The sequence below is a fragment of the Geotrypetes seraphini genome, chromosome 19, assembly GCF_902459505.1.
Source record: "Geotrypetes seraphini chromosome 19, aGeoSer1.1, whole genome shotgun sequence".
NCBI classification, from domain to species: domain Eukaryota; kingdom Metazoa; phylum Chordata; class Amphibia; order Gymnophiona; family Dermophiidae; genus Geotrypetes; species Geotrypetes seraphini.
The window spans coordinates 621,695-645,982 of NC_047102.1; the positions used below are offsets into that span (position 1 = coordinate 621,695).

A 24,288-nucleotide genomic window follows, 5' to 3' on the forward strand; every position below is an offset into this window, starting at 1 on the left:
TACCTACATGGCCCACGAGCTGGAGAACCATAGCATGTACTGCGTGCAGTGCAAGATGCCCATCTGCTACCAGTGCCTGGAGTTGGGCAAACATTCCAGGGGCCATGTGGAAGCTGTACAAGGTGAGTGCACGTAATTAGTGTCAGAGGGGTGCGGCAGCAACCAACACAATCCGTGCATTGGCACTCCACAGGGGCGGGCTACCTTGAGGGATGGCAGGATGGGCAAGCTGCAAGCATAGAGAGGCTAAATAAATAGCTTAGCCTGCACTGAAAGGATAATTGGGCTGCCCTGGTTGATTTTGTGGGCATGGGGAGGGGGGGGGCAGAGAGCAGTGCTGCATGCTGCAAGCTTCCCTGAGTACTTATCAGCTTGTGGGGGTTGTGTTTTCTCACTGCTTTTCCTTTCCCAGAGTGCATTGCCAAAATCCCGGCTTCCTTTTCTGCAGTGCAAAGGATTTTCTGCAGAAAGGGGAATTAGCAGAGGAGTTGTGGACGTGCTAGGCCAGGGGTAGGGAACTCTGGTCCTCGAGAGCCGCAACCCAGTCGGGTTTTCAGGATTTCCCCAATGAATATGCATTGAAAGCAGTGCATGCACATAGATCTCATGCATATTCATTGGGGAAATCCTGAAAACCCGACTGGATTGCAGCTCTCGAGGACCAGAGTTCCTTATCCCTGTGCTACTGAGGGGAAAGGCTATACCTAAAATGTAAACTAGCTTAAACTAATCTGACCTTTCAGAAGGAAGCAGGGTAACAGGAGGGGCCTAGTTACTAACAATTGTATTGGCAATGGAAAAAGATGAGTTCTTAGTAAATAGGGCTCTCGTTTTAGATTTTCCTTCCAAATCTTTGATGAAAGTCAGTTATATTCAGGTGCCCTGTTAATCTCTGTGCAAGTGGACTTAGCAATCCAGTTGGAATTAGGTCGGGATGTATTCTAGCTGGATATAAATCTAAATTACTCAAAATTGATGGGAACTTAGTTTGCTAATTGAACTATCAATAGGATTCGTTTGACTTTAACACAATTTTACAGTGTTCAAACAAAAATAACTTTCCTATGTTGTCATCCCAAACTGATATCAAATACTTAAGCAGGTAGGGGTGAGTGAGGGATGACTTTAGCAGGTTAACAATTGTAGGAAATGCACTTTACTCTTCATTTCATAACTTTTATTTCAGAATAACGGACAGGTACAATTTTGCAAATGAAAATAATATGCTTTGAAAAACAAGTACTGTAGTATTATGTACATCTGATACAGGTAAATGGAACTACATGTAATTGCTGTGAATAATATACAATTGATCAGTTTTCATAAATTACAGACTAAAATCATTAGGATCATTTTGTAAGTCTGTTTCCTCTTGTATGCTTTTCAGCTTTGCTAGTGCCCCATGACCCTTCATTTGCAACTACGATGTTCTGCTGAAAAGTTTTCAGCCCAACCAAGAAGAGCAGTGTTCTCCCTAGCGTCTTTAGCAGGGTGCTTCCCCTCTCAACATCCTCCAGATTCCCCCTTAGTCTCACTGTCTCACCTTTAAAGCTAACTATAGCAGCCTGCAGAGTGAACCTAGCAGGCTACCGTCAGCCTCCACAGCACATCCCCTTTGCCGGGGTCCCGCCCCTGGGACCGCCAAAAACCACCATGAGAACAGGCTACCGAGCTTGATAGACCATTGGTCTGACCCATTAAGGCTATTCTTATGTTCTTAATGTGCTGCAGAGGCCAGGTCACAGTGTGGAAGATGACCTCTCACTGGGGGTAGGAAGCAGCTGAGGTAAGGCCCCGCCCAGCACGAGGGCCCCAGCAGAATTGGGATTGCCATAGAGACACTGGATCTGGACACCTGGGGGGAGGGAGAGAGACAGAAAAAGACGTTGAGGAGGGATGAGAAAGCAGACTTGAACCAAAAGGGAGGGGGAAGACAGGGCAGTTGCTGGACTAGAGGGGGTAGATAGGGGAAACACCCTGAACCGAGGAAAGAGAGATGCCAGGCCCTGGAGAGGGGGGAAGACAAGAGTGAGAGAGACAGAAAGACCCGGATCAAAGGAGAGAGGACTCAAAATGTTAGAAGGAAGATAGAGAGAGGGAGAAACCTGACACAAGAGGCAGAAGAGAGGGAGGCAGATGTTGGACTTAGTGTATAGAGGGAAGAGAGAGACAGAGATGTGGAAAGATTCTGGGCCAGGGAGGAAGGAAGGAAGAGAAATGAGAACAAATGCTAGACATGGGGAGGGAGTGTTGTAAGCAGAAGAAAGACAGAGAGAGATAGGCCTGGGCTAAAGGGGAAAGACTAGAGGCAGATGCTGGACTATGGGAGGTGCATGCAGACAGAGGGAGAGAGACCCTGAGGAAGAACAGAGAGATGCAAGATCATAATAGAGGAGGGAGAAAGAGGAGACATGTTGCCAATAGGGGTGGAGGAGAGAGGAAGAAAAGTTGAACTCATGGAGGGACAGAGAGAGACGTCCGACCTTATGAAGCTCCTGTAATATTCTTCTAGGCCATATTTACTGCTACCATTGTGGAGCTCTACAAGGATCTATCCCAGCCACCAGCAAGCAAAGCTCCGCAAATGGGACTGATGGGGTGGGATTAATTGGCTTATCTATTCTATCTAACTTGTGAAGAAAAAAAAAAAAAAGCAGCAAAGACTTAGGTTATAATAAATTATTAAAAAGGTACATAAAAATATGAACATTTTTACAAAGTTTCATGCATTTCATTCTTTAAAATTTACATATAAACACTAGTCACTTTGTCACCAAAATATTGGATGAAGATATCTGGGTGACTTTTATAGAACTGGCCCAGTAGCCGTCGCTTCTCTTTTGGAGAAAGCTTTGAGTTTTCATAAATTGTTTTTAACAAAGCCCAAAGCTCATTCTTTGTACTCTTCTGAGTAGTGGTTCTGTATTCAGGGATATCCAGTCTCTGGCAGAATGAGTATCCTGGAAGAGACCAAAAAAACAACAATAAAAAAGCCAAATCTCATACTTCAGGAGGTTAGAAGAGTCTATCCACTCTTCCCTGTGATAAAGATACTAATAGTATATAGTCTAAACTCTTATTAACAATTACTACCCTCTTAAAAAATAAAAACAGGTACCCAGAAGGAAAAAAGCAAAACTAGGAACTTCCAATTCAAAGGCCTGATGTTGCAACACCTGGTATTGCTCCCGTTTCAATTTCTCCTCCCTAACAAGGAAGAAACCCTAATGCTGCCTTATTATATTGGTTGGGGGGGGGGCAAGATTACATTGAATGAGCTAAAGTTCAACCTAGGTCAATGATCCCCCAACTCTGTACTGGAGGACTAAGTTTCCAAGTTTATTAAATATTTGATTAATTGCTTATTAACATTCTAAGTGATGTACAAAGTATAAAATATTAAATTACAATAGTTGAAGGGAAACAGACAATGTAAATACGACTGACAAGACAAATTAATGATACAGAAGGAAGGGAGTAGGTAAAGAAATACAATTTTAAAAAATAGTAAAGGAAACATAAGGGCAAAAGAACATTAGGGAGGGGGAAAAATAAAAAACAGAAAGTTTAAAGCATAGGGCTTAGTAGAAAACCCTAATCTAGTCCTACATTCTAGTTATATTAGCTATCAAATGCATCTTTAAAAAGAAAGCATTTTAGTTTGCTCTTAAATCTCTCCAAACCTGATTCTTCTCTTATATAAATTGGAAGTAGATTCCACGTTTGAGGGGCTGTAACAGAAAAAAATAGAATGTCGCTGTGTATTTATAGATTTAAGAGAAGGAACTGTCAAAAGATGCTGGTCAATAGATCTAAGTGATCTAGAGCAGGGATCTCAAAGTCCCTCCTTGAGGGTCACAATCCAGTCGGGTTTTCAGGATTTCCCCAATGAGATCTATGTACATGCACTGCTTTCAATGCTTATTCATTGGGGAAATCCTGAAAACCCGACTGGATTGCGGCCCTCAAGGAGGGACTTTGAGAATCAATACTCTATAAATAAAAGAAGGTGGTTTGTATAGAAGAGATTTAGAAGTTAGACTAAGTTTGTACGTCAGGTTTTTGGGATAGCCCTAATGAATATGCATGAGAGAGATTTGCATATAGTGGTGGTTTCAGACATGCAAATCTGTTCCATGCATATTCATTAGGGCAGTGATTCCCAACCCTGTCCTGGAGGAACACCAGGCCAATCGGGTTTTCAGGCTAGCCCTAATGAATATATATGAAGCAAATTTGCATGCCTATCACTTCCATCATATGCAAATCTCTCTCATGCATATTCATTAGGGCTAGCCTGAAAACCCGATTGGCCTGGTGTTCCTCCAGGACAGGGTTGGGAATCACTGCATTAGGGCTATCCTGAAAACCTGATAGGAGAGTGGTCCTCCAGGACAGGGTTGGGGGGGGGGGGGACTACTGCACTAGGTAAACTGAAGAAAGGGTGGGCAGGGAAGTTCAAGGCTGGCAATTGCCCTCTGCTTGCTCAAGTGTGTTTAACCAAACACATAACTCATTAGCATACATTTCAGGTTAGTAAGTGAAGCCTTTAGGGACAAAGGAAGACCTATTGTTCCTAAATGATCTAGCAACGAAAAGAGCCAAGCTAAACTGGAATAAGACACTGATTATTACCTGTGTCTCCATCAGGGTCTCGTCCTTCCTGTATGGCCATGAGCTGGTCACTAACCATTTTATGCAATGAGCCAGGAATCTAAGAAGACAAAGCCCAGAACAAAGAAACTTTAGATTTCAAGGCTTTACAATCCACAAGTGTCAAAGCTACACAAGTGCAGGAGGACTGTCACCTTGAATATGTCTCTTTGATAGTCCAGAAGGAACAGCACCAGCAGGTCCGTCTTCCCTTTGGACACATTTTTATTGTTGATGATCGCTCGGAGGAATTCTCTCTTCACTACCATTCTGTTCTCACTCTGAAGAAAGGAAAGAAAATTTAGGTCAATTAAAAAGGGATATTTTCCGTTTGTTCTTTATGCCAATGTCATTTGTAACCCTTTGGAAATTTGTACACCACTTATCTATGATGAAGGGCAGTTCAGTTTTAATGGACCTTAGTTTGTTCACCATGTTCAATTTGTGGTGAAAATGACTGCTTACATATTTTAAAGAAAACCACCTCACGAAATCTTGAGCTGGGTCGTCAACAGCCGCTCTATTTTTAAAGGCTGGTGCTGTATGCAAGAAATTCTTGACAGGGGCTTCACTCTGCTCTAGGGATAATCCTCTTATGGAAACTGAAAATCTACAGATGAAGTTATATTTACAGGTGCTGGTCAATGGATAGCTTCCTTTTTTTGGGGGGGGGGCTGGGAGGAAAAGAGGACAACCAACCTTATTTTTTACCCCCCAAGGCTACTACAGCTCATTAAACTTCACAGCCAACACTGGTGCAAAGCAGCTGTGACCCAAAACAAGCCCATCTGCCCAATCTCACACACTTTCTACTGGTGTGGAAAGAATCAGCGCACTGCAAAACAAGGAAAACACATGAAGAAAGGGGGAATCCGAACTGCATTGCTAAGATACAGGTGCAGACACTGACCATTAAACTTGAACTCATGGTAAGATAAATGATGGCAGATGAGCGAATGAGTCGCTATTGTTAGTGAATCTAGGCCTTTGTCAGGGCAGAGCCAAACAGAGACATCACTGTTCTACTCTCAAAAATGCTTCTACACTGCATCACTTAACATGGCTTCCACAGCCAAGAAGAAAACCGCTAGCTTTTTTTTTTTTTACCGTAGCTACTTCATTCTAACAGCATAAAAGCTGGTGTTTAGGGACAGAACTAATGACAAAATGAGAGTATAACATTCTCACATCCTTCTGTATCCTGAAGGCCAAAGGATCTGCAGCCAGAGCCATGAAACGGAGCAGCCTTCGAAACTCTTCTCTCGTGTCAGAATCCAGGAGTTTCAGGCACAGCTGGGTTGCTTCCAAAGCTTGTTCCATCTTCCCATTCACTAGAGTTCAAGTACAACATTAGTTATTTTGTATTTAGAGACCTCTTTAGTTTCTAGAAAACAAATGCTGATAAAAATATATACAGGTAAGATGTAGTTTATCTAAAAATAGTGATAAACGTTTAGGCACTCGATATAGAGCCTTTCCAAAAGGACAAAGTGGTTATATAGATAAAAGGAAAGAACTTAAGTGAAATAGAAAAGCAAAATCAAGGGAGTACAAAAGAGGGGTGAACCCTAGGAAGCCTGGGGAAAGGGGCATTCAAAGCCCTGAATTTCAAGTACAATTGTGTTCAGCCCAGAAGGAAGAATAGGGGAAATCCCACAGATGAAGGCCGAGAGGCGTATGGACTCCCCTCCACGATTCATCCAAGTTTGCAAGCAAGAGGCTGCCAGGTTGAATATTTAAGCAAAGTGCAGAAGAGAGAACCACCATACATCAGTTATACTGGTTATGAAGTGTGAAATGTTTTCAAAATGCAACTGTGTTAAAGAGTGAGAAAGTGGGTCAGGTATGAAGCAGCGAGTCCTGTTCCAACTCCCTGAGGTTCCTTGGGATCCCAAGAAATAGGCAGAGTAGGAACCATTTTATACTTATACTTCAGGGCTAAGTCACTGCACCAGAGATTTCATGTCCGCTTGTGTCTGTATTTATGCCCAGAGGCAGGAGCAGGGCTGCCATCTAAGCCATGCTGCATGAAGGAGGCCTTTAAGTTTTGCATATGGCCACCACCAGAACTGTACATAATCCCAGTCATGGCAAAGTGAAATTCAGCTACAGGAGGCCGGTTACAAGGGAATCATAAAAGCATTACATTGATAGCGTGGAAGGGAAAGGAAGGGCAGAATTTCCTCTCTCTCCCTTTGCTTGGTAGAGAATGAGCAAAAGCTCCTTGGAAACTCACCAAAAATGGATTATGTAAGTTCAATAAATGTTCCCCTTACTCATGTTTCAACCTTGGCTCTTTGCTCCTTGAGCTGACAGATTTCCACTATCCCACAGCTCTGAAAACAAAATTTTAGCTCACTACTTTTGGCACATAACATCTCTATTTTGCAATTGTGTGTCCTTTACCTAGCAGTTCTGCAATCCCAATGTGGATGTCAAAGAAGTTCTTTGTTAATAGTGGCTCTTTGTTCTGGTTGTAATATTTGCTTATTGTCTCAAAAAGTAAACATTTCCATTCATCTCTTTGTTCCGGCTGCTCAGGTAAGTTTCGACTGATATCCACCACCATCTGGTCTGGAAGATACTCCAAGCAATCAACCGCTGCAGAAATCCACTCATCTGCTCTAAGTTGGATAACAAGATTCAGTAAAGATGTGGATATGGCAAAGTCCCTGACACTGAATGTATCCCGATGGAAACCACAAACCCACATACCAAGTCACAATTAAGACAATCTATGTAGAGAGAAAGGAGGAAATGAAGACAATAGAGTGGGTGGTACACACAGAAGGGAGGGAGGGAAGAGAGTTAACGGAAGGAAGAAAACAGCAGTTATCAGACTATCAAAAATGCTACGATTCCCTTCAATCATGTACAGTGACCTTTCAGTAACATTGATATACTGCCTCTCAAAAGAATAAACACATTTATAAAGGAAAGGAACCCTAATGCCGTCAAGAAACAGGGAAAAACTCAAGATAGAAAGCATTTTTCTGCTGGGAGGTGACCAGCCCACCTATGGGAAGAATCACAGCGGACTCCAATCTTACCCAGAACTTCTTAGCCTGCATTCAGAGCACAGAAAGGAAAGGATGTATGATGAAGATTCCCAAAAGGATAACATGAAAAAAAGAGGGATCTGTTATTTCACGGAACATTTTCCTCTCATAAATTCACTAAGCTCTACGCTACCACCCAAAATTTTCAGAAAAAGATTCAAACAAATTCAGGAAAAAAATAAAGCCAGCACAGCCCAATGCCACCAGTCACCATAGAAAATGCTTTTCCCTAACATGTGGGTGGTTTCTTCTGCAGGGCGGAAAGGAAGAAGAATTCCCTCCAGGCGTAGCACATTACTGTAGGGGAGTTTATGAAGCCCAGTTGGGACACAGGACGTAAGTGCTGCCAGTTTTCAGTGATTTTCTGGAAACACTGGACTTTAGGGTTAATAACAGTACTGCGCTTGGACAAATGATTAGAACTGTGCCCCCAGGATGGGGATCTGGAATAGACCCTATTCTATGATGGATTGTTTCAGTTACTCCTACTTAGTTTTTCCGTACACTTATGACCTTTTTCTTCGTGCTATTATCTATGGGGGAGGGGCATGTCCTTGATTTCATGATCTGGGTACAAAAAGCTTCAAAACGACTCTGGAAATGAAAATCAATGTTTACTGCAACAGATCAGTCGATACAAAAAATGCTGCTTAAATATATGAAGATTTTTTAAAACTAAAGCTAGAATTATTCCACAAATAAGGAAGAAACTGCTGGACTAGCAAAGCTTGTGACTAGCCATTAAGCTCATTTATTCAAGAATACAAAACCAAAAGAGGGGTGAAAACCTGCAAAAGTCAGGCTTCTACACAGCCACCTGGAAGATTTTATCACAGATAAAAGGACCAACAGGAGATGCAGGGATGGAGGTGTTATGAAGCAGGAGCATCACAGGATAGGGACTTGTATATTAATATTTTGGCTAAGCTGCTCTTGAGTGGATACTACAGTTTACCAGAGTAGACACTGAGGAAATAGGTCAAACACTTGGCAACTTAAATTCAATGCAAAAAACAAAAAATCCCAACAAAGTACCAGATCCTGTATTTGGAGTGCAGACATCCAAACTGAGGTAAATGTGCAACCAGGAGAGAGGTCTAAAAGGGTAGTTAGTGTAATCGGCAGAGCCAAAGATGCGGAAAGCCAGCAGAAATAAAGAGCATAGCCACACAAATCAATTTGGAAGCCACATCTCAGACAGGCTAGAGGTGGTCTGAAGAAAGGCAACCAAAATGGTGCAGAGTCCCAACTTGGATCTAAATTTTTATTTGTACATTTGTCTCTAGAGATGATAAAATATGAGTCATTGAAATACCTATGAAATGGTGTAGCATCGCATCATGAGATGAGATTCTAGATCTAAAGGCAAAGAAATAGTGTGACAAGGTGGTGGCTATTGCCAGAAGGATGTTAGGCTGTATAGAGAGGCGTGACCAGTAGAAGAAAGAATGTGTTGATGCCCCTGTAAGGTCATTGGTAAGGCCCCACTTGGAGTATTGTGTTGAGTTTTAGAGACCGTATCTGGCGAAGGACGCAAGAAGACTTGAAGCGGTCCAGAGGAGGGCGATGAAAATGATAGGAGGCTTGCGCCAGAAGACATATGAGGAGAGACTGGAAGCCCTGAATATGTATACCCTAGAGGAAAGGAGAGACAGGGGAGATACGAGGGTATTAACATAGAACAAAATCTTTTCCAGAGAATGGAAAATGGTAAAACCAGAGGACATAATTTGAGGTTGAGGGGTGGTAGATTCAGGGGCAATGTTAGGAAATTCTACTTTATGGAGAGGGTAGTGGATGCCTGGAATGCGCTCCCGAGAGAGGTAACAGCCCCAACGATTTGGAATTCTCTTCCGTTGTATTTAAAAATGGAAAATAATCTAACATCATTCAAAAGCAAATTAAAATGCTTCCTATTTAAAGATGCTTTTAACTGAAGTTTTACTTTATCTTAAATTTAATTTTAATTGACGTCTTAATTTTAATCTCTTTTTTACTTTTTTTAATTAATCTCCCTGCCCTTTTGTTCTTTCCATTAATGTCTCTTCCATTTACTATAACTATTGTATTTCTCCCCTCTTTACCTTGTGTGTCTTTTGTTCGTTCGTCCACAACAACTTTGTATGTATTATAGTTTGTCTGTAGTTTTCTTTTTTTCTTTAAAAAAAAGTATGTATTAATTGTAATATTGTTTGTCTAAAGGAAAAATTTTTTTTACTCTGTACAACGCTTTGTAGAATCGATAAGGCGTTTAATCAAATAATTAAAATAAACAATAAACAATAAAGAAGCGTTGGATGAACACAGAGGATGTAGAATCAGAAAATATTAAAGATTGAACTAAGGCCAGTTCTGGGCAGACTTGCACGGTCTGTGTCTGTATATGGCCGTTTGGTGGAGGATGAGCTGGGGAGGGCTTCATTAGCTGGGAGGGTGTAGATGGGCTGGAGTAAGTCTTAACAGAGATTTTGGCAGTTGGAACCCAAGGATAAAGCTTTGGATTCTTGCCCAGAAATAGCTAAGAAGAAAAAATAAAAAAAAAATTTAAATTGAATCAGGTTTGGCAGACTGGATGGACCATTTGGATCTTTATCTGCCGTCATCTACTACGTTACTATGTATGTTACTATGAAGCGGTCCAGAGGAGGGCGATGAAAGTGGTAGGAGGTTTGCGCCAGAAGACATATGAGGAGAGACTAGAAGTCCTGAATATGTATTCCCTACAAGAAAGGAAGGACAGGGGAGATACAATTTAGATGGTCAAATGCTTGAAAGGTATTAATGTAGAACAAAAATCTATTCCAGAGAAAGGAAAATGGTAAAACCAGAGGGCATAATTTGAGGTTGAGGGGTGGCAGACTCAAGAGTAATGTTAGGAAAATTCTTTACGGAGAGGGTGGTTGATGCATGGAATGCACTCCCGAGTGAAGGTGGTGGAGAGGAAAACGGTGACAAGAGTTCAAAAAAGCACAGGATGAACACAGAGGAGCTCTAATCAGAAAATAATGGTCTATATTGAAGAACCAAGGCAAGTACTGGGCCAACTTGCATGGTCTGTGTCCCGTATATGGCCATTCAGTTGAGAATGGGCTGGAGAGAGCTTTGACGGAGACACTGAAAGATCTCATCTACAGCTTCCATTTCTTTCACATACCCAAGTACTAAATAAAATGCCTTTCCTGTTTATTTAAGAAAATTTTTAAAACCCACATACTGAGAGTCACTAAAAGCTTTGAGAATCTCTCTGTCCAGGCAGTGATTGCTCATCGCGTCCAGGCTCTTCTCTGAAGGGGGCAATTTTGGTCCACTTTCTTGCTTTGCTAGCAAAGAGTCTAATAGTGGAAGTTCAACCAGCTGCAGAAGACGACTGATGGTCTGTTCTTGCCACACTTCGTTAAGAACTGTGAGGAAAAAAAGTGAAGGAGCCATTAATCAACTATATACCATTACAAATCCAGAGACTATTACCAATATAACCATTTCAAATGGTTGCCCAACATAAGCCAGCCAAGAAAGGCTGCTAATAACTGAAGAAATATCCTCCACCCTCAAGTGGCATTTCATGTAAGATATAGAATGGAAATTCATCAATAGTTTAGTTGGACCATTTGCTGCCTTTGAAGCCGGAATACCACAAGCCAGCTTTAACTGGATAAAAAGATGCATTTTGTTTCCCAAGAGAAAGGAGACTATAAAGCCTCAGGGCTTCTCAAGCATTGTCATGTTCCCCTGGCACTCAAGGCTTTCACCACCCATATTCACCCGATTCTTACCTTGACACAGCAGCTGCCTGTTGTGACTGTTTTGTGCAGAATTCTTCCCCGTCCTAGGCCAGACTGCTCCCTGCTCAGCATTACTCTTAGATTCTACCTTCCCCAACTCTCCTCAGTAGGTTCAGCCTTTTCTGAAGTGTGAACACCTCCCGGCTATTTCTTTAAGCCACTGCTTTTCCTCTGTAGACAGCAGAATTGGCCCAACATAGTATCAGAAACTATATAGTGCAGGGGCAGGAGATTTGTTTGGCCCTTCCAACCAGTTGGCTAAAAAGGTGCTCTGCTGTCCCTGCTTTCTCGCTCCCAAAATCCTTGGTTTTCTCCATCCCCTAGCTCACTTTCCACCCATATCCAAACTCTGCCTCCAAAGTTCTGTGACCTTGACTTCTAGCTCTTCCTGCTTCCCTCCTTGCTCTACCCCCTCCCCCACCATACATCACAAACAAACGTATCTGCACATCAGGCCACATCTGCCAACTCTAGAGAGGTTTTCATTCACTGATTTGAACCACACAGCTGTACGGTGTCTCACATGTTCAAGTCTCCTCCTCTTGCTGCAATTTGCAGAGAGGTTGCCTACTACTATTAATTATTTCTGCAGCGCTGCACAAAGAGTAAGAAAACAGTCCCTGCTCCAAAGAGCTTAAGGTCTAAACAGACAAGACAGACAAACAGGATGTCATAGATATAGTTAAGAGGAACAGTTAATCTGCTGCCTGGGTTGGAGGACAGAGGTGAGTAGGGTTAAGGATTGAAGGCTATATAAAAAAACAGATAGGTTTTCGGTCTGCTTTTAAACAAGGGAAGGGGGTTGTTAAACTTGGGTAATTTATTCCAAGCATAAGGGGCAACTAGATGAAAGGAACGAAGTCTGGAATTGGCAGTGGAGGAGAAGGGTACAGCTAAGAACGGCTGATCTGAGGAACACAATTTTCTGGGAGAGAAAAGAGAGGAGAGATACTGAGGGGCAGCAGAATGAACACACTTGTAGGCAAGCAATAGGAGCTTGAACTGTATGCGAAGGTGGATAGGGAGCCAGTGAAGTGACTTAAGAGAGGGCGACATGAGCGTAGCGAGGTTGGTAAAAGATGAGTCGTGCAGCAGAGTTTTGCACAGATTGCAGGGGAGAGAGGTGGCAATGTAGGAGACCCGTTACATTTATCTTTAAAAAATTTGTATACTGCCTAATTCTAAGCGGTTTCCAAGCAGCAAACATTCATAAAATTAAATGACTTTCAACCATCTTGTAACAAAAAATCTGCAGAGGAAAATGTACAAGGTACAGGAACCTTTATTAAAAAAGTCAATAAGATCTCTTCCAAAGGATGGCTCTCATATACATGGAGAACGGACCCAATGCGGTCCGTGTTTCAGAGAAACACTCCTTCCTCAGGGATCCGATAATAGAGAACCAATGTGGAATGCAACAATGTTGTATAAAATCTTTAAAATTCATGAGACGCAGGCAATGCTCAGTATAAAAACGACACATACAATATACATTATTTTCTGCAACCTACATACAAGCAATAACAAATGGTTTGAGTAATAAAGTTTCCAAGAGCTGAAACGTATGAAACTTAATGCATCCTCTACATAAAGGCATCAATTTATTGAACTTAGGGCAGCCTGTTCGTAGCCTTAATTGTCCAACCAAAGCATTCCATAAATTCACTCCGGCTACCAAAAACATTTTAGATTTTGTAACTACATAACATACTCTTTTCCATGTAGACTGCAGTAATCTAAGCTTGAGGTTACGAGAGTGTGGACAAGGGTCCAGGTAGTGTGCTCAGAGAGGAAGGGGCAAATTTTGCCAATGTTATAGAGATAGAAGCAGTTTGTTGGATGTGTGTAGAAATTGAAGATGGAACCAAAGATGACTGGAATGATGACAGTATTATTTAGTGAGATGGAGAAAGGAGGATGAGCAGAGGGTTTAGGAGGAAAGAGGAGCAGCTCAGTTTTGGACATGTTTCATTTCAGATGACGGCAGGTTAAGGGAGGAAATCTATGATTGCCTTCTAACCCCATTTGGATGTCGTCAGCTTACCTTTCTGAGACAAGCTTGCTGGTGTGCCAACTTGAGACGCATCAGGTCTTAGGTTCAGGTTATGCCAAAGATCTTCCAAGCTTTCTGACTTTGGAGGTGATGAATTAAATAAGATCTCACCATGCTTATCGATGATATCAAGAGATGCAATGTCACACCCAGGCCTGCAGTATAATAATTAGGCAAAGGGTTGAACTAAGCCACTGAAAAGCATTTGCATTTCCTCACTAGAGAAAAAATAACAACTTCATGGCAAACTGTAGGCCAACCTTGTTTACTGAGCTTTCTCTCTCTGTCTCTCTGAGCAATGTTCCCTCTAAGGACTGCAAATTTTTTCTCATGCGAGCAACAATTTCTAAAACCCAACAAATTTCTAGATTTGCAAGAATTTTTGCGAGTGACACTCATGTGCTCAGCTTAGAGCAGGAGTGTCAAAGTCCCTCCTCGAGGGCCGCAATCCAGTCGGGTTTTCAGGATTTCCCCAATGAATAGGCATTGAAAGCAGTGCATGCACATAGATCTCATGAATATTCATTGGGGAAATCCTGAAAGCCCGACTGGATTCCGGCCCTCGAGGACTGGAGTTGCCCATCCCTGACATAGACACTCTAATCCAGGGGTCTCAAAGTCCCTCCTTGAGGGCCGCAATCCAGTCGGGTTTTCAGGATTACCCCAATGAATATGCATTGAAAGCAGTGCATGCACATAGATCTCATGAATATTCATTGGGGAAATCCTGAAAACCCGACTGAGGAGGGACTTTGACACCTGTGGCTTGGAGGTCCATAGCGCAGGAACCCACTGTGCTTAACCCCTGCTTTCTTGAATTCAAATACTGTCCTCACCTTCACCATCATTCCTTATCTACCACCCAGCAGAAAGGTCAGAGCATCCCTGAAATGCTTACGATTCATGCCTAAGAGTTGCATCTTTTGCTTTATTTAGTCATTCAATTTTCTCTACCGTTCTCCCAAGGGAGCTCAGAACAGTTTACATGAACTTATTCAGGTACTCATGCATTTTTCCTTGTCTGTCCTGATGGACTCACAATTTATCTAATGTACCTGGAGCGATGGAGGGATTAAGTGACTTGCCAAGGGTCACAAGGTGCAGCGTGGATTTGAACCTACATCCTCAGGCTGCTGAGGCTGTAGCTTTAACCACTGGGCCACACACTCCCCCCATTCTGTCCTGAGCAGAGGAAGAGGGTTTTAGCTTATTTATTATTAGATCCTTACTTCAATAGTAGAAAGTAAGAAAAGGGAAATAGGCAAAGTGATCAGGAGACCTGGACAGAGAAGGCAGCACAATGCAGCCAGCCAGATTCACCAACACCATGCAGCTTATACAGGAATTGCAGTAGAAGCCCAGTCCAGCCCATCCAGAGCTGTATTTGAGACACAAGCATAGATGTCTGCCCAGCACTGGCCTTCCTAACTGCTGGAATTACTGCCAGTGCCCCAAATGCAGCTTCTAGGAGTGTCAAGTGTGGCTCCTGTTTATTTTGAAGATTAAAGACTTGCTTTTATTCTACATCATCTCTGCAGTTCTTTTTTGGTTTGCCTTTATCTGCTCTCATCTACTAGGATACTATGGCACTTATTTTCAAAGTACATGGATGTCCCAAAATGCCAAACACAGATATCCATGTGCTTGAAATGTCCAATTCCTAATTTTGCAAAGGCAGGCTTTGGATTTTCAACACTGCCATATTCTGGGTGAGACTAGAGGACCCCAAATCAAGCTATACAAGAAATTGTTGAAGGGAAGGACATGGCCAAGTCTAAAAAGGACTGCTTCCGTTAGACCTGTTGCAATCACATCTAGGGAACAGAAAGGTGCTCCGAGGGATTAATTGCCCAGAGGTTGCCGTCCCCTTCCCTCTGCACTAAAAATGAAAACTGGAAAGGAATACCAGGCTCTGCGATAACTTTAGGAGGCTTCAGGCGGCTTTATAGGCATCCTTAGAGCGGGGAGCAAGTCTCAGGGGTAGCATCCAAACCAAGGGAAACAAAAATACTAATCCTCCTTCTAAGGAAAGTGAAGGGTGGAGAAGTGTCAACTTCCAGCCTTTATCCACACAAGTAATTTATTTAGTTTAGCCCTTCAATAGCAGGCTTACACGGAATGACACTGCTGATAACAGCAACAAGTCAGCACTGCTGCGTTCACATATAGCTGTACTGAATACACAAACACTGGGACTAGCAGTTAAATTGCTCCTGTGGCCACACTGGCCAACACCTCTCAGGGAAATCAATTTGTTTCTTTCTCCACAGGACTATAGGCCACAGTAAGGTTACCACATGGCTGCAGAAAAAGAGGACGGAGCGAGGCTGAAAGGAATGGAAGTAAAACCCAGATCTCAATCCTTTTCTGGAGTCATATGGTAACCCTACGACAGAGGAGCCTTTCCGAGTTCTCATCACAAGGCATTAAACACTGACCTGTGATAACCCTGCCTTGTGCAGGGCCCATTTCTGTCCATCTGAGCATCCGCTTGGTCAGATAAATCTGTGAAGCGATACAGGCTCCAGCTATTATCTTCAAAAAAGGATAGCTTTTTGTCTTTTCCAAAAAGACTGGTTTCAACAGCTCCAAAGACTTTGTGATCCATCAACGCTTGACAAACCCGGACCACTTTACTACGGGAAATATGCACCTCACCAAAATACTTCTTCTGGATGAGGTGTTCAAGAACAACATCCACAGCTTCAGAACCAACAAAGCAGTGCTCGTAATATTTCAGGCTGTGTCTCCTCTTCTTCACTTCCACCTGCGTCCGAAGGGCTGTTACAATGCTATGCCAGATAAGAGTTGCTTGGAATGGCTTCTGAGGCACTCTTGAAGCTAAGGATGGGGCAAAGAGAAAAAATTAAGCTAAGAGACCCCAGCACACACATGGATGCTTTTTTTCAAGACAGAAATTACAACACAGCTGTGATATGCTATTTGAACAGTAACCAGCGTGCAGATTGCAGTGTACCAACTTGAGAAGTCATGTCCTTGCTCCAAGGGCTGTTCCGTGGGGATGCTTACCACTCTTCCCAGCACCTACGTCAGCTGAATAAAGGCTCCAGGTGCGAGAACTGTTAATCCCAGCACAAAGCTGAATGTCTAGAGCTAGAGAATGACACAGGGACAGATTTTTCCCATCCCCGTGGGATCTCTCTATCCCTGTCCCCATTCCTGCAAGCTGTGTCGTTAAGGCAGAACTTGCAGTGATGGGATGGAGATATTGAGATCCCATAGGGAATTTGTCCCCCTGTCACCTCTGTGCATTGCAATACACCTGGCTGCAAGCCAAGTCCTAATTCTGCTGTACATCAGAAAGGTACAAATGTCACATTACATCATCCGTGCGGCTTTGAAATGTAAAACATTAACAAGACCGATTAACTCTTATCTACCACTTAAAAATCAGATGAAAAATTACTGAGAGGCTGACACACATTTTATTCCCTTTCAGCAGTGACTGTGCAGCTCAGGAAGCACAAGGGCATGGCAAAGCTCCCTCTGGACTGGTCACTGTTTGCAGGTAGTGAAAGCATACAATGAAGCTATGCACAGGAAGCCAGCTTTTTGCTTCCAGGCAACCTTTTCAGATTGTAACACCTATATTTTTGGTTTGTATGTTCCACCTACTCCCCCCCCCCCCCCCACGCACACACCTTACAAAACTACTGAAGGAAAGCGATTTTAAAAACTAGTTTTATACACCAAACACTTCCTGTACTTTGGATGGACCTTCCAAAATAATCTTTACTTACTGGGATCTACGAACTGTCTTTAGGAAGAGATTCACCCTTCCAACATCAAATAGTATAGCATTATAATAGTGAACTGAAACTGACCAAACACATACAAATCAATGAAGTAAACCGAGATGAAAGACTTGAAGCCTAGTTAATAGCGCCAACAAGACGCAATAACAGAAATACAAATATTTGACATGGGGGGGGGGGGGGAAAGAGTGCTGAGGGACATTAAACGATGCTGTCCATGGGAGTTCTACAGCCCCTTAGACATGATGGTAGTCCCCATAGTAGACATCACTTGTGCTCTTGCAGGATGGCTAATGGCTCTTCGGCATGCATTTTAATACACTGTCACGGAAGTGGATGGGCCCCTTTAACTGGGTGACCAGACTGAGGGCACATGCTAGATATTTATTTCAAATTATTTATAACCTGCCTATCTACAAATCTAGGTGGGGAGCAATACACACATACAAAATCAGTCGAAATTACAAACAATAAAGTGGAAGGGTGGATGGATTTGACCTCTAAATCAGAACCCCATAGGGACACAAACATCCCCTCTGCAACAGTAACAGGCTGTTAGTGTTTGTGTCCATATGGTCAAATAATTGGAGTTTAACTGACCCTTTGCCTGAGAGTATATGTATTAGTGGGACAGATTTTTCCCCCCAAATCACTTAATATAGCTGAGATGAGGGAGGGACATGAGGCTCTAGCGATGCTTGCCGAAAAGATTTTAACACACTAAGAAAATGCAGCGTCACGCAAAAAACCTAAGGATTAAGGACAAAAAACCCCCAACACACCATAAGGGAGGCTGAGCAAACCCTGGAGGCTGCAGCTCTATCCCAGCATGTCCCCCTGTCTGTCCTAGACTCACAATGGGGCATTAAGTGACACAAAAAATGAGGAGGGAAAGTTTAAAGGCCACTGAGATGCCTAAAAGAGCTTCAAGGGAGAGGGAGGGGAGGGAGAGGGAGGAGAGGGAGGAGAGGGAGGGGAGGGAGCCCAGCCCCTACCTGGCCCCAGTTGCAGCGCTGCCACGCGCTCCCGCACCCAACTCATTTTCGGTGTTGCAAAGTTGCGGGATTGCGGCCGCTTCAGCGCTTAAGAGCAACCTGCGAGGGGGGGGGGGGGGTCTAACCGCAGCCACGCCCCTTGCCCCGCCCTCCGCTAGAAAGCAAAGAGGGAGTCCTGCCGTCCTTACACCCCCTGAATAACTGATAGAAGGCATCTAGAGGACCCCCCCCCCCAATACAATTAAATATCTGCGCATGTAAACCTGATAGCAATAATCTAGCAACTCCCTCAAAAGCAAAACACCTGCACATACACATCCGATAGAAGCATCTAGGAACCTCCCCCCCCCTGAAAAACCCTGAGATGTGACCCACCAATTGCTGGGGAGAACCAGAAGGGTGGGTGGCACCGAAAGGAACCGAACGTGACCTGAACAAGGGCAGCCTGCCTCCTTTCTTAGAATCTGAGGTGCTGGGAAAGCAGTCGCTCCACGGCTTCTTCTCTCCATCCTCCCTTCCCCAAGTGATGAGTTGCAATGGAATGGGGCAACAGATACTGGTGGAAATGTGGAAAGGAGCCATGTCCCAGACCTAAGGATATACTTAGCAGACAGTTAAACCATCAGCATACTAACTCACATGCAGAAATTCCTTATCATTTTCTAAATGATGCTTTATTGAATAAATAGGTTTCTGAGAAGTTGGCAGCTTCTGGGGGCAGTCTTCTTGGTTTCAATCAGACGTAGAAATAGATGAAGGAGTGCAAATTGCATGGAGGAAAAGAGGTATTTGGCAGTTTTGGCACAGTGTCATCTGAGTTTTTGACTGCCCGCTGATGTGACCCAGAGGAGCCGATGCCAAATATAAAATCAAGTTGCATGCCAGGCAGGTGTAAACCCCTTTGGTGCCTTGACAGAGCATCAAATAAGGTTTGATAAATTTGACTGAATTATAGTTTTTTTTTTAATGGGGAAACATAAGGTTAAGCCAAAATTTTGCCAACAAGTACCCGTTACACCAGGACCTATAGAGAAACATTTAATAACAGTGATGAAACCTAGCTCTTCCTCTCCCCTTGTGCAAAATTAATCAGATGCTTCAATAAGTTTCAGGGAGAGGATCTCTCCGGCTCCACCAGCCTCTCACTTCGCTCCAGATCAATCACTACATCAACCACTATTGGCATCACCTCTATTAGAATCCAAATTTCAGTCGGTATCATTTCCTACTGAGATTTCTTCTAATGAAGCTATACCTCAACAACTAACACTTTTGGATATATGGAAAATGGTTAAGAGGTCTGAGATATTGTTACAGGTTCCTGTGCAAAAACTTTGCACTTTTTCTGAGCAAGTTGTATCTAAATTTAAGGATATAGATGAAAAATTAATTCCCTAGAAGTAAATAAAAAAAAAAAAAAATGGAATTTTAAATTGGTTTATTACAGCAGACTAGTTCCTTAGCAATCAAGGATAATCGTTGGTTGCATAGGTGGTTTAAGGTAATGGAAAACCACCTAAGAGCTTCTAATCTTCAAATTTTCCAGTGTTTTTGTTTTATTTATAACCCGCCTTTCCCAAGGTCGCTCACAATTTAAACATACACAAAGAAAAATACATATAAAAAAATAAATAAGCGATCATTACTTACACCATCACAGATATCTTAATGCCCATATTTCATGCTACATATAGATGTCTCTTCAGTAACTTCTTAACAGTATCAAAATTACATTGCTTTCTAATGGTGTGCCCTCACATGGAGCATACAGCACTAGTCGCCATACATGAAGAAGGACACGGTACTACTCGAAAGGGTCCAGAGAAGAGCAACTAAGATAGTTAAGGGGTTGGAGGAGCTGCCGTACCGTGAAAGATTAGAGAAACTGGATCTCTTCTCCCTCAAACAGAGGAGATTGAGAGGGGACATGATCAAAACATTCAAGGTACTGAAGAGGATAGACTTAGTAGATAAGGACAGGTTGTTCACCCTCTCCGAGGTAGGGAGAACGAGAGGGCACTCTCTAAAGTTGAAAGGGAATAGGTTCCGTACAAACATAAGGAAGTTCCTCTTCACTCAGAGAGTAGTAGAAAACTGGAACACTCTCCTGGAGTCTGTCATAGGGGAAAACACTCTCCAGGGATTCAAGACAAAGTTAGAAAAGTTCCTGCTGAACAAAGACGTATGCTGGTAGGGCTAGTCTCAGTTAGGGCGCTGGTCTTTGACCAAAGGGCCACCGCGTGAGCGGACTGCTGGGCATGATGGAGCCCTGGTTTGACCCAGCAGCGGCATTTCTTATGTTCTTATATACAAAGGTAGCCAATTCCATTCCTGAGGGCCCCTGCCGCAGAGATACTGCTTAGATGATACTTTAAAGCGGTTCTAATTTTGAATAATGCTGAAACTATTGTATTGAGTAGATGTTTCTATCTCCCAAGTAGGAAGAATGTAGAGGAGGGGGGAGGTGTGTCAGATAATTTAACTGCCTTTTAAGAAACTACTCAGGATGAGATATTTGATCACACTACCCCCCCCTCCCCCCACCCTCAGAGAATGATACGAGTTCAGTTCTAAAAAACTATTTCCTGAAAAAAGATTTCTTGTTTTGTGGCCAGAAATTGCAAATGTTTTCCGATGTTTTTAGAGCAACCCAAGCTAGGAGCAAGCAATTTCTTCAGTATTAATCTTGAGTTTTGGTTTTGAGTGCTACTTTTTGTTCTTAAATTTCCAGCCAAGTGTATGATTACGTATTTAAAGGTGTCGTATGTTTGGTTGTTTTAACCTGATCAATTAGAGAGATTCCCGTTCGATAACGAGTCTGTTATTGAAAATAAAATGTGGAATTGTGATGTTGTACAGACAAATATGTTCTGTAATGATTTGTAGATTTAAATATTTCTTCCTTCTCTCTCCCTTGTGACTTTGTTATGTAATGATCATAAAGAAATAAGTGACGGTTTGAAGAGCAGGAATGAGGAAAAGACAGAACAATAAAGTATTCCAGGTGCCAGGAAAGAAATGCAGCATTACTCTTGCATAAGGTCTGATGCTTAGGGTGAAGAGACGGTTTTCTAATCAAAGGTGGGTGCCAGCCATGTGTAGCTGATATAGGCAGGAGCAAAAGGACAGAAAGAAGCACCCAAGGCAAGAGGAACAGAGCTTAGCACCAGGTCACACCATGCTGACCTTGTCAGGGCAAAGGTATAGAAATGACCAGGAAGTGAGAAGGAGGATCTTGCAGGAGACAGGCCAGTAGAGACACAGCTTGTACAGCTGCAGCATGAGGAAGACTACATTGTCCACAATGCCTCACTTACATATCCTGGCAAGAAGTAGCTACGCTACAGCAATAAAGGTCTGTGAAATTACTGAATTAAATAAGGCATACGGCTGCCAGGGGCTGTTTTGCTTCTAGCCTAAATGTCTGGCATCAAGCAGGCAAAGGAGAAGGAAATAGTGATAAGGGGATTCAGCAAGTGAAGGTGGTGCTTTTAAATCTGCAGATATTCTAGAGGGATGGTTGAGGCTACAGTTGGAGGAAGTGAGGTCCATAGGAATCCACAGTATTGGTGACAAAACATCCATTTATGTCAAGGATGGAGTGGTGATGGGAAAGGGGTCTAGAGCAGGGGTAGGAAATTCCGGTCCTCGAGAGCCACAGGGAGGTCAGGTTTTCAGGATATCCACAATGCATATGCATGAGATCGATTTGCATCTCAAGGAGGCAGTGCATGCAAATCCATCTCATTGTGGATATCCTGAAAACCTGACCTGCCTGGGGCTCTTGAGGACTGGAATTTCCTACCCCTGCTCTAGATTATGCCTATCTACACACCTCTAGTGTCAACTCAGTGGACATTGTAGTCTTTGACATTTAAGAAAACAGCTTATTTACATGTACTTGTTTGTGTTAAGAAGAAAATATTTGTCTTGAATTACAAGATCACTCAAATGTGGGTTCAAGTATGGAGATGGGACAGGAGCAATATGATGGGGAATGGATCCAAATTGACTGGGACAAATGAGGATGGAGACCAGTGTGGCACAATGGTTAAAGCTACAGCCTCAGCACCTTGAGGTTGTGGGTTCAAACCCATGATGCTCCTTGTGACCCTGGACAAGTCACCTAAACCCCCCCCCCCCCCCCCCCCCCCCCCCCCCCGGTACATTAGAAAGATTGTGAGCCCACAGGGACAGACAGGGAAAAATGCTTGAGTACCTGAATTTATTTTAAAAAAATTTATGAATCGCTTAAATTTAAGCAATGTACAAAACATTTACATCCACAGTTTCAAGAACATAAGAATTGCCGCTGCTAGGTCAGACCAGTGGTCCACCCTTAGGTCAAAGACCAGTGCCCTATTTGAGTCTAGCCTTACCTGCGTATGTTCTGTTCCAGTAGGAACTTATCCAACCTTATGCTTTCCCCTATAACAGCCTCCGGAAGAGCGTTCCAGATTTCTACCACTCTCTGGGTGAACAACTACTGTAAACCGTTCTGACCTCCCCTGGGAGAATAGTATAGAAAACTGAATAAATAAATGATGTCACCTCTGCACACCTTTAGTCCTGGACCACCAAAATAAAGCATTAGAACATGTTAAAAACAAAGTTGAGGAACCACCCAGCAAGAAGCGATTGAGCAGAAATGGAGGAGTGGTTTTGTGTGTGTTACAAGGGCTACCTACCCCTACACAACAGTGTCTTGAGCTGGTATATGCAAAACTAAACCTGTTTTTCTTTACAGAAGTTTGGCAATTTTTGGTTCAACTTGAGACATCTGGAGCAATTAAAAAAAATCAAATATAGTGACTAAAATAGGAACAAAATCACCCTATTTTTGATTGAAATGACTCTAAAAGCCTTTGTTGAGGAAGTGTAGTAATTAAGGTCTTTTTCATACACTCTTCTATCTTTAGAATGTTAGTTAAGAATACCCCTCTTCCAAGAGTGAAAATATTTGTATCATTTTTGTCTTGGAATCAAACTGAACGTCCATAGGTAAAAAAATGACCATGATTTAGGTAACACCTTTCCCAGCTCTGCTTCTTGGTCTTTCTGTACAAAGTGGTGCTGAAAAGTTCTCAACCCAACCAAGAAGAGAATGGCGTGGATATGGTTCAATCAATGATCTGAAACAATGTCAACTTGGCACTTAATGAAATAATGCTCAGCATTTAGGAAGTTGGGCACGGGCAGGCTGAGAAGTTTTCAGCACCCCCTTGTCATTTAACTCCACGGATGTCTTATAAAACTCCACAATATTAGTTCATCAAGAGCTCATTTAACTGATATATGACTATATGTAATCATCGAAGTCCCTCAGATTACCACACTGACAAAACTTGTGTGGTGGTCTTCCTCACCGGAACTATTTAATCAAGTGTATTCAATTTTGCTTATTACTTCTTTAAATCTTTTTTTATATCATCTGTGGTAACATCGAGCGCACTTTAAATCTTAAAGAATTAAGATGGATGTATGAATTTAATACTATGCTTCCCCCCAGGTTGAATGAAACTAATGATTGGATGACATCAGCCGTTTAACTTTATCTGTCTTTGATTGGTGCTTGAGCCTTCACGTGATCGGGGGGGTTCCTTACATCAAGGTAGCTCAGTACGCCGCGGCCATGTGAGAAGTCTAAATTTAATACTTGGAAGCTTTATGCCGAGTGTCTGAAAAGCTCTGGTAAGACAAATTTCGATTAATATGGGTTTTGGTAAACATAATATAATGAAGAATTAATACTAGCCTTTTTCTTTGCAGTTGCTGTATCTTCCCCGACCCTGATGAAGGATGAAACACGTCAGTGGGGAATGAGGTAGACACTGTTCAAAGACTAATCATATTAATGAAAAGCTAAGTGCATTTATACAGTTCTATATTTAATATAAGAAAACACAGATGATATAAGTATGGGTATTTTTATATATAAATAAAAAAAGATTTAAAGAAGTAATAAGCAAA

At 42.5% G+C, this 24,288-nt stretch overlaps 1 protein-coding gene across 2 annotated transcripts in view; it reads right to left on the minus strand.

Moving 5' to 3' along the window:
• Nucleotides 1–2,636: 2,636 nt before the first annotated feature.
• DEPDC7 (DEP domain containing 7) overlaps nucleotides 2,637–24,288 on the minus strand; it is a 30,725-nt gene continuing 9,073 nt past the window's right edge. Inside the window, exons 1-9 of one of the 2 annotated variants that reach the window (XM_033928068.1) lie at nucleotides 18,319–18,477; nucleotides 15,986–16,388; nucleotides 13,539–13,702; nucleotides 10,927–11,113; nucleotides 7,060–7,277; nucleotides 5,842–5,984; nucleotides 4,809–4,934; nucleotides 4,636–4,714; nucleotides 2,637–2,960 (exon numbers count right to left, since the gene is read on the minus strand). In XM_033928068.1, the coding sequence (XP_033783959.1) occupies nucleotides 2,746–2,960; nucleotides 4,636–4,714; nucleotides 4,809–4,934; nucleotides 5,842–5,984; nucleotides 7,060–7,277; nucleotides 10,927–11,113; nucleotides 13,539–13,702; nucleotides 15,986–16,388; nucleotides 18,319–18,364 (1,581 nt within the window). In that variant the 5' untranslated portion in view covers nucleotides 18,365–18,477 and the 3' untranslated portion in view covers nucleotides 2,637–2,745. Of the gene's footprint in view, nucleotides 2,961–4,635; nucleotides 4,715–4,808; nucleotides 4,935–5,841; nucleotides 5,985–7,059; nucleotides 7,278–10,926; nucleotides 11,114–13,538; nucleotides 13,703–15,985; nucleotides 16,389–18,318; nucleotides 18,478–24,288 lie in introns of those variants that run through there. The other variant, XM_033928067.1, reaches the window with a different exon arrangement.